The sequence below is a fragment of the Sturnira hondurensis genome, unplaced genomic scaffold, assembly GCF_014824575.4.
Source record: "Sturnira hondurensis isolate 20B ecotype Veracruz unplaced genomic scaffold, ASM1482457v3 Scaffold0022179, whole genome shotgun sequence".
Lineage (NCBI taxonomy): Eukaryota > Metazoa > Chordata > Mammalia > Chiroptera > Phyllostomidae > Sturnira > Sturnira hondurensis.
In genome coordinates this window covers 1,203,538-1,213,582 of record NW_028094810.1, presented here as the reverse complement: position 1 = coordinate 1,213,582, position 10,045 = coordinate 1,203,538, and the positions used below count along the sequence as shown (strand labels likewise).

Here is a 10,045-nt window from a genome sequence, read left to right as displayed (position 1 = left end):
GAAAAATAAGGAGAGTCAGTGATGCCATCAGGGGCTACTCACTCATGCACGCCCAGCCTCACCTCTTCTCTCCAGCCACAGACGCCCACTCTGGCAGAGTCACCTCCTACCCAGTCCCAGGCCCAAGCTCCTCTCAGGCCTCTGGCTTCTGCACTCCTAGAGAAGATGGTTCAGAAGTGCCCCCAGGGCTTGTCCCCACGTCTCTGTGAGAGGCAGAGGACAGGCCCAGGATGCCTGGCTTACCAGCTTGGCTTATCTGCCACCGCTCAGAGCCAATCTGCTGGGTGGTGTGCTCTCCCCGCACCCGTCTCCCAGTTCACACTCAGCAGTGCTGTGCTGTTTCCGAACCTCCGAACCTCCGTGGCTGCCTCTGACTGTGATGAAGCCCTGGGTTGCTCCACCCTGCTGCTTCCACGGCAGGGCAAGAGCCCAGTCAGCCCACTCCACTGACAGCAGACTCCCACAGCTAGCGGGGCTTATGTCCTAGCTAAGTGGGGCCACTCCCCAAGGAGGGGACAGGCTTACAAGTATCTCGTCTTCCTTGTGGACGCAGAGAGGGAGCTCTCTCACCAACCTGCCCCACCCCCAGCCCCTACAGGTTTGGAGGAGAGAAGGGGGGCTAATGGGCTGCTGTCCAGAGAAGAAGCTGAGGTCTCACGACTCTTCTTGGCTTGACCGGGCTCTGGCACGAGGGGAGGCAGACACTGCTGCTGCCCAGAGTCAGTGACCCCGAAACCGTCCTTGCAGACATGTGTTCCTTCCTGCGAGTGAACACTGGTCCAGTCGATGACTTTTTAAGACCACTCTAAAAGTCTTCACGAATTTTCCCATCACACTTAAAGTAATTCATTTCCCTGTGTCATTTCCAACTTTCTCCCATGCCATGTGGCCAGGAAGCCCAACCGTTTGGCTTCTGTTGCTCCAAATGTACACACATGTGGTTGATTCTACCTGCCTCCGTTTGCAAGTCCAGTAAGGCTGACTCAGGCTACATTTTTAAATCACAGCAGATTTTTTTTTCCTTCCTGGCACCAATATGTGGCCTCTCTTACCACACCTTTAGTAAAATTTCTGAAATCACACCTGCTAGTAGAACATCTCTTTATATCAATCAGTGTCTTTGAAGAGGTGTGGCATGCAATTTTTTTACACTTACTCTTCAAAGGGAGAGAACAGTGGGAGTCTTATTCAGACAGCTGGCAGCGTGAAACCCGAGAAAGCAAAGGAGCTGCCCTCAGAGAACAGTGCTTCCCAAGCCCACAACAGACGTCTCCCAGCTTGGAGCAAGGCTGCCTTGGACAAGACGGGTAGTTTTTCCACGACTGACCCATTTGTTATATCCCCTGATTTATATAAGTGCTTAATTTCTTTTTCTGAAAATATATTTTATTGATTATGCCATTACAGTTGTCCCATTTCCCCCCTATATTCCCCTCCACCATGGACACCCCCTCCCACCCACATTCCCCCCTTTAGTTCATGTCCACGTGTCATAAGTTCTTTAGCTTCTACATTTCCCATACTATTCTTGCCCTCCCCTGTCTATTTTCTTTTTTTTTAAAAAATTTTATTTATTTATCTTTAGAGGGGAAGGGAAGGAGAGAGGGAGAGAAATATCAATATATGGTTGCCTCTCATGCATTCCCTGCCGGGAACCGGGAACTGGCCTGCAACCCAGGCATGGGCCCTGACTGGGAATTGAACTGCGATCCTCTGATTCGCAGGCCCACACTCAATCCACTGAGCTACACCAGCCAGGGCTCCCCCTGTCTATTTTCTACCCACCATCTATGCTACTTATTCTCTGTACCTTTTCCCCCTCTCTCCTCCTCCAACTCCCTTGTTGCAAACCCTCCATGTGATCTCCATTTCTGTGATTCTGTTCCTGCTCTAGTCGCTTGCTTAGTTTGTTTTTGTTTTAGATGTGGTTGTTAATAATTGTGAGTTTACTGTCATTTTATTATATATGTTTTTTATCTTCTTTTTCTTACATAAGTTCCTTTAACATTTCATAAAATAAGGGCTCGGTGATGATCAACCTCTCTAATTTGACCTTCTCTGAGAAGCACTTTATCTACCTTTTCATTCTAAATGAAAGCTTTACTGGATAGAGCAATCTTGGATGTAGACCCTTGCCTTTCATGACCTGGAGTACTTCTTTCCAGCCCCTTCTTGCCTTTAAGGTCTCTTTTGAGAAATCTGCTGACAGTCTGATGGGTACTCCTTTGTAGGTGACTGTCCCCTTGTCTCTTGCTGCTTCTAAGATTCTCTCCTTCATTTTAATCTTGGGTGATGTAATTATGATGTGCCTTGGTGTGTTCCTTCTTGGGTCCAACTTCTTTGGGACTCTCTGAGCTTCCTGGACTTCCCGGAAGTCTATTTCCTTTGCCAGACTGGGGAAGTTCTCCTTTATTATTTGTTCAAATAAGTTTTCCACTCATGGCTGTTTCTTTCCCCCTTCTGGTACCCCTATAATCCGGATGTTGGAACGTTTAAAGATGTCCTGGAGGTTCCTAAGCCTCTCCTCATTTTTTTGAATTCTTGTTTCTTTGTTCTTTTCTGTTTGGTTGTTTCTTTCTTCCTTCTGGTCCACTCCATTGATTTGAGTCCCAGTTTCCTTTCCATCACTATTGATTCCCTGTGCATCTTCCTTTATTTCACTTAGTGTAGCCTTCATTTTTTCATCTCATTTGTGACCAAATTCAACTAGTTCTGTGAGCATCCTGATCACCAGTGCTTTGAACTGTGCATGTGATAGGTTGGCTATCTCTTGGTTGCTTAGTTGTGTTATTTCTGGAGCTTTGATCTCTTCTTCTGTTTCAGTGATCCTTTTTTTTTGTCTTGTGGCACCTGTTACCTATGAGGGGCGGAGCCTTAAATGTTCACCAGGGCGGGGCAACCAGTTGCTGGGTTGTGATGCTATATGTGGGGGCGGGGTCGGAGAGGGAATAATGGCGCTTGCTCTACTCTCTGTCAGACCTCAGTCCCTTCTGCCGCTTCCCCCAAGCAAACTGGGCCCTTCTGTTGCTGGTTCCCAGGTGGGTAGTCTTTTGTACATTCTAGGACCCTGTGGGTCTCTCCAACGAACTCTCCTGTGAGGCTGGGAGTCTCTCCCTGTGCATTAACCCCCCACAGGTGTTTTCAATCGGTCTTTTGGGGCTTTATTTCCTGGCACCGGGACCCTGGGTTGAGTGGTCTGTCTCACTCCCCAGTTATCTACGTGCGAATGTGGGACCACCGTCAGGTCTGCTGCCCGCTGCCTTGCGCTCAGTAGTACCTCACTTCACACTTGCCCCCTCACTGGGTCTGCCCGTTGCCACCCCTCGCCCAGGGTCTTCCGACTGCTGCCTGTGTGTCCAGGGTCTGCCCGGTGTTGTCTTGCATGCCTGGGGTGCCTCGCGTGCCTGGTGTCGCCACTTCCTGTGCCGCAACCCCTCTCCACTCAGCCTCCCGACTCTGCCCCGCCTACCGGTCTGAATGAATGTGTCTATTTCAGCTCCTTGTTTGTCCGACTTCCATACAGTTCAATTTTCTGTCAGTTCTGGTTGTTATTTTGTTTCTAAATTATTGTCCTTATTTTGGTCATGCACGGAGGCACAGTGCGTCTACCTATGCCTCCATCTTGGCTGGAAGTGCTTAATTTCTTTAAGTCAAATAAACATAGTTCTTTTTATCCAATTCTGGAGACTGTACCCCAAGGGGATGCATTTGGGGATCAAATTTGTATTTCCTATAGCTGGCACATTTATATATAAGATGGCACATTTACATACAGGGCAAATGCAAACATAAACACAAAGAAGAAAAGCTAGCTCCTGCAGGACAGAAACTACAGGGTGTCGGACACTATGATCCCATAATCTCTGCCACCAAAAATACTGTCAGGGACCCAGAGTTCCCTAGCAAACAGACGGCCAGACCAGAGATGGTCACCTGTGGGAGTTCCTCAACTCTCCAGAGTTAGACCGGGTTGGGCCCTGGGTCTGGAGTCTTAGAGACAGCCCCCGCCCAAGCAACCCAAACCCTCCAACAGCCCTACATCCAAACGGTCCTTCTGCTACCAGGAGACCTGAGTCAGGGGGCCTTCCTCTCCTTGATTCTTGCCTCACTTGCAAGACAGGAATTCAATTGAGAGACCACATGTAGAGTAGAAATAAAGTAGCAAATTTATTTATGAAATACACTTGAGCAAAAAGGCCGCAAGTGGGCGGGCACTCAGCCAATCTGAGTGCCCCAACAATTGGGGTTCAGGGGTTATATACATTAGCTAGTTTTTAGGTACCACTCCTTTTCCCCAGTCTAGACCCTGGAGTTAATATACAGTTACAAAGGCTTTCTTTCTCAGCTAGTGAAGGCTTTCTGTCTTAGGGAAATCACCACAAAGGCCCCCTTTCCCAGCACAGAGTCTCAAGGACTCCCCTCCTCCCGCGCTACCCCCGCTTGTGATGCTCAGAACGCCCGGCGATGCTACTGCACCGGGCTCGGGCTGCTGAGTTCGTGGGCGAGACACGTCTCCCTCCAGTCCCTGCCTTGGCTTGCTCTCTATCCTGCCTAATACTCCCAACAATCCGATACCCAAATGGGAATAGACACACTAATTCAAGTGGCCCCAGGGGCGAACTACTTCCCTCCATTCTGAAGCTCTGAATGAGGCAGGTTCAGGTGTCCACTCCGCTCTGCTGTCAAGGTGAACCAGGCAGCTGTTCTCCAGGTCAGTGCCAGGTGGGAGCGTCCTATAGAACAGACCCTCTATGCAGTGGTGATTCGGGCGAGGAAGGCCTGCATGGGCCATCCCACCCACACCCGGCTGAGGGGGTCCCTTTAGAAGAACCCCATCTGAGTCACCAAATTTGTTACTGAACTCCAGGGGTTCATCTCTTGGGATGTTTTATTCAAGAACAAGACAGGGTTGTTGTTGGGTGGTTTTATTTACTCACAGCAAGTGAAGGAGACATGGGTGGGGGTGGGGGGGACTCACAGCCAAAGGTCTGCCTTCCTGAAGGGAGGCTTAGCCGCTGTTTATACACACATTTGGTAAATCACACATTGATTTCCTCTTCGTAGTTGACTACACTTATCCAGTTGGGTTTCTCTCAAGCTCATCTTGTTTACAGCCATATCTGCAAAATACTGTGCTGCATTTTAACAATTAGCGGGAATAGCATTTAGTGCCATCCAGACTTTGACATAAAGATCTAACACAAAGATCATCAGTTAGATGCTCTTGGGGGTCTACCCGAACCTCCAGTTCCTCCTCCCTGGGTTCTTGGTGTGACCTCAGATCCCTGCACTCCATCTGGGTGGAGAGGGAAACCTGAGAGAGAGAGATGTTCACACACATGCACCTTGTACACAGAGACCTAGCCAGGACACCTGATTTCCCTGTGTCGCCACTGCCGCAAACACAAGGGAGATGGGGCAAAGGGAGAAGCCAGCCCCAGGCACTCCCCTTTGCCCAGGGCTTGCCTCTGGGACCTGGGGTCTCCCTCCCTAGCCAGTGGCAGGGTCCAGCCCTGGAACCAGGCTCCTCATGGATGGAGACACTGATGCTGTTGCCACTTAGGTCACCTTTCTAGATGGGGATGCAGGTCTAGGTACCCAGTGGGGCTTGGAGCACATGAGGCACCTCCCAGGGGCTCAGCCACACCCTCCTTGGGAGCAGATTGCAGTTGTGACCTAGGTGAGGGTTGGAAGGAGGGGAGGTGACAAGGGCTGGTGGAGGTGGGCTGGGAGAGGCCTAGGAGAGGGCGCAGCGGGGGTGGGGGGTGGGGGGTGGGGGGGTGGCTTAGGTGTCCTGGAGGATTCTTCCTGGGTGGAGCCAAGGCTACAGAGGGCTAGCCCAGGACTACAAGTCCAGAAATGAGGAAGGAGGAGAGGCCACCCAACAGTCCGAGGGCCCCCCGCCACTCTGAACCCTAGGGACGCAGGCACAGTCACCTGTCACACTCCCGAGGAGCAGCCCCTTTACAGATGCGATGGGTGAGGTTCAGGAGGGTTTGCTGGCTGCCCTGGGGCCGCGCAGTAGGAAGTCACAAGCACAGGCTTCGAGAATATTCATTAGCTGACAGTCCATCTGTGTGCTCCGAAGCTCAGTCATAGAAAACTACTGATCTGGTGGGAGAAAAGTGGGTTAGTGCTCAGATAGTTCAAGGCAAATATTTTTAGAAAATATTAAAATAAAAAAATCAGTGTTAGTATGTATATCTTACATAGGCACAAGATTAAACTTCGCCAATCTTAAGCCCACAGTTTGAGTTGGACAAACGCACACAGTCACGTCACCACTACCACAGTCAAATCACACAGCATTCCTCTGTCCCTTGCAGTCAGGAGGGAGGGAGGGTGGAGGAGGGGCCGAGGTCCGGGCTCCCAGCACGCCCAACCTGCTCCTCCTGCATACCCCTAAGGAAAGGTTTGTCACCTCCATTTGCCCCACATGGGCCCTACAGTCCAGGTGGTGAGTGTCTGTCTCAGGGGCTCACAGTCAGACCACAGCAGGACCAGTCCCAACCCCAGACATCCTGGTCGCAAACCTGAGCCATTCCTCCTCACCTGGGCAAAGGTAATGGTAAGTGCTGCCCTCTACTGGAGGTTCTTTCCAGTTTTTGTGGGCACATTGGCTCCTCCCCTCTGTCCTTTGGGAGTCTGGTCTCAAGTATTCTTCAGAACCATCCCAGGTCCAGGCCAACTGAGCTCCGCAGGGACGGCTTGGGCCGTGACTGAATTCTGTCCAACTCGCCCTCCCCAGGTCCTGTGGTCTCCACCAGTGACCAGACTGGCACAGCCCCAGCTGCCCAGCGCAGGCAGCCCTTCCTAATGGTCCTCTGGCAGGCCTGGGCCCAATGACCGAGCTGGTTAGGGGTCTTAGGAAGGAGCTGCGACTTTTCTGGCCCCCATTCCCACTGTCTGCCTAGCTCCAAACCACAGGCCAGATGGGAGAGTCCTCTTGTAGATGTAGGGAAACTCAGGTACGGAGGCGGGTTGCCGGGGATGCACCAGGAGGGAGCTTCTTGGGGCACAGACTTGACTCCTTCCTACCAGCACCAGGCCCAGAGCCCCCGAGGCTCAGAAGTGTGGGGACCACCTTTGCTCTGGTGATGAACAGTGATGACAGTGGCGCCACTTCTGTGTGCAGGACCTGTGCTAACCCTGTGACGGCCACACATCTAGGCGGTGCCCTTTAGGGAGAGGGACTGCCCTTTCTGTCCAGCTTGGGGACATGCGGTTGGAGCCCAGCCAGCCCTCCAGGCCCCAGGAGGCCTGATGTTGCCCAGTGTGTGGGCTGGGGCAGTGGGTCTAGAGTAACCCAGGTTCTCTGCCTTATGGACCCCCAGTGCCCGCCCTGGTCCCCACAGGAGAGGATGTCAGGTTCAGTTCACCTAGAGCACTGAAGCCCTTCTCTCCCCACTGGCACCCATCACGTGGCCCCTGGGGGCACCCTCAGGGTTCCAGGCCTGCTGTCACACAAGAAATTCTGAGGACCATCCCTGTGGTCCCATCAGGGACTCTGGGACTGGACTGGCTCCTGCCCATTTTTCAGGAGAACACGGAGGGGCGTGGGGCCCCACACTGCCTCCCTCTCCTGGCCCTGGGGGCATGGGCTGCCTGCAGCCCCATGAACATGGGCCACGTGGGCCCACCCAGGAGGAAACTGGGGGCACAGAGGGAGGGCTGTCCCCTCACAGCCACACTGGCCCAGCAGAAGGCCAGCTTGACCCTGATAAGCCAGCACTCACTTTATCTGTGACTTGCCACAGGCTGAGCTGGCAGAGTTCCTCCAGATCCCGGGACCAGATGAGGGGAGGCTGGGGGTGCCCAGCCTCCTCCCTGCTGGCCTGGTTAGGGGGGCAGGTCTCGGCCCCAGGCCCTGCCCATCTATCTTCCTTCCACACCCACTGGAGGAGCTGGTGGCTTCTTCTCCCTCAGTGTCCTCCAGCACAGTGGGCATTTAGAGCTAAGAGCCAATGTGCTTGTGTGAGGTGAGCCATCCAAGGAGGTGACTCCCCCAGCCACGGTGGCAGCTACGGTGGCAGCCACGGGAGTGGGGGACAGGCGAGAGGGAGGAAGGAGGGAAGGGCCCCGCTCATCTACCCCCTCCACGTTCTAGGGAGGGCCTGCTTTCTGGCCACAGTGAAATGATTACAGATGAAAGGAGAGTGAGGAGGGAAGGCATCTCCCCCATGGCAGTTTCCACAGCAGCGAGGGTTCAGGGTGAGTGGGGGCAGAGGCCCTTCCCACCCGGACCTGCAGTGTCGGCACCAGGGGCAGCAGAGCTGCTGGCTCACAGGGGCTGGTGTGTCTGGGGGGCGGCCTGGGAGGCACGGCAGCCTGACGCAGAAGAGCGACAGGCTCACCAACAGGAGCAGTGGCGGGGAAGCTCGCTCAGTGACCAGAGCCTCCAAGGGGGTGGAAGCGGACGTGGGCCTGCAGGCATCCTCCCCAGTGGTGCAGGTGGACAGTTGTCCCCTTTCCCGCCAAGGGAAGGGCTTCAGTTGTGACGGGGCCGCCCACATCAAAAACCATAGAAATGCTCATTGAAACTGTAATGAGATGCCACCCCCAGCTCGAAGCATGGTGGGTTGGAGAGAGCCTCGGGGCCTGGCCCCTGTGGCTGGGGCGGGGTGCGACACACACCTGGCTTCTCAGAACAGAGGGAGCATGGGGCCCAGGCCTCAGCCCTCAGCCCCCTGGCTGGTACAGCCACAGACATTCTGGCTGTGTGCAGCCACAGGAGAATGTCCCAACACGTGGTCGGTGAATCAGAGGTGTCACAATCAACCCATCCCATAGATGTGAAGAGCAGGCAGATGCACCACAGCCCGCAACTGTGTACGCTTCTTCGGCCTGGGGGGCTGCGGGGGGTGGGGTGGGGGAGGGGGAGGGCTTTGTGTGGCTGGAGGGACACAGGATGTGGAGGGGCCAAGGTGACATGCTATGACCCCATGGCTGGGCACCTTGGCGCCCCAAGAACTGTGTAGTAAACGTTCTGTGTTGCTTTCTGTGCCCTGAATACATGCAGCTACTCAGCACAGAGACACGAGCCTGGGCACCAGGGGCTGGGGAGGGGGCTGTCCCCACACAGTGCCCAGGGCTCAGGGTTCCGGGGACCCACAGTGACAGTGACAGTGGCTGTGCAGGCTCCCCGGCCCCTCCCCCTCAGGGACGCCCACAACCAGGACGATGGCCACAACCACATGCGTTCTCCATGTGCTTTAATGGGGGTCGGTGCCACCACCTGCTCCCTGGGCTGAGGGCGGGGAAGGCGGGGAGATGGGCACAAGGAACAGGGAAGGTGGTGAAGGTGCACCTGGAGGGGCAGGGAGCAGGGGTCTGGGGACAGGAGGGGGCTGGGTCCTCCATGGACCCAGGTGGCAGCCCCAGGGACAGGCTCAGGGCTCCTTGGGGACATACTGGCGGATCCAGTCCAGGTAGTGGGTGACGCGGGTGTAGATGCCGGGCCTGTGGGGCTGGGCACAGCCATCACCCCAGCTGACCACACCTGCCTGCAGCCAGGTGCCATTGACCTTGCAGACCAGGGGCCCTCCAGAGTCGCCCTGGGGAGGAGAGGGGTCAGCTGTGGCTGCACATGCTGGGGGGGGCGGCCCGTGGTTGGGGACTCTGGGGAGGACAGGGGCCCACCTGGCAAGAATCCTTTTTCCTGTTCCCGGCACACATCATGTCCTCATGGACAATCTGGACGTTGTCCCCTGTGTACAGGCCAGTGTGGTATTCCATGTCACACAGGCTGTTTTCCACGATGGGGACCTTTACCTGCTGCAGTGGGTATGGTGGTGGGAGGGGCTCTGGGGGGAGGAGGAGAGCATTCTGCATCAGTGAGGAGGTGATCACTGTCCTCAGGCAGCTGCTGGGCCCCCTCCCCCAAAGGGAACCCCAGAGCTGGGTCGTGGGTGTGAGCAGTCCTCACTTTCCCAAGGCCTCCAGCTGTCCCNTAGTCTTATTAATTCAAAATAAACCTAAATATAAAATGCAAAACTATAAAACTTCTAGAAGATAACATAGTAGAAAATCTAGATGACCTTGGCTT

General features: G+C 54.5%; 1 protein-coding gene across 1 annotated transcript; it reads right to left on the bottom strand.

The window, feature by feature from the left end:
- Nucleotides 1-9,206: 9,206 nt before the first annotated feature.
- LOC118978874 (tryptase beta-2-like) lies at nt 9,207-9,874 on the bottom strand. Its single transcript, XM_037034640.1, has 2 exons — nt 9,640-9,874; nt 9,207-9,554 (listed from the first exon to the last, which is right to left on the bottom strand). Exons 1-2 carry the CDS (start codon nt 9,829-9,831, stop codon nt 9,390-9,392), a joined length of 357 nt encoding a protein of 118 aa, XP_036890535.1. The 5' UTR covers nt 9,832-9,874; the 3' UTR covers nt 9,207-9,389.
- Nucleotides 9,875-10,045: the final 171 nt, after the last annotated feature.

Bases quoted from the DNA above. Each gene is read 5' to 3' on its own strand.
- LOC118978874 (XM_037034640.1), bottom strand. From the start codon at position 9,831: ATGCAGAATGCTCTCCTCCTCCCCCCAGAGCCCCTCCCACCACCATAC. The intron at 9,555-9,639 runs GTGGGCCCCTGT...TCTCCTCCCCAG, and splicing joins GGAAAAAGGATTCTTGCCAG to GGCGACTCTGGAGGGCCCCT.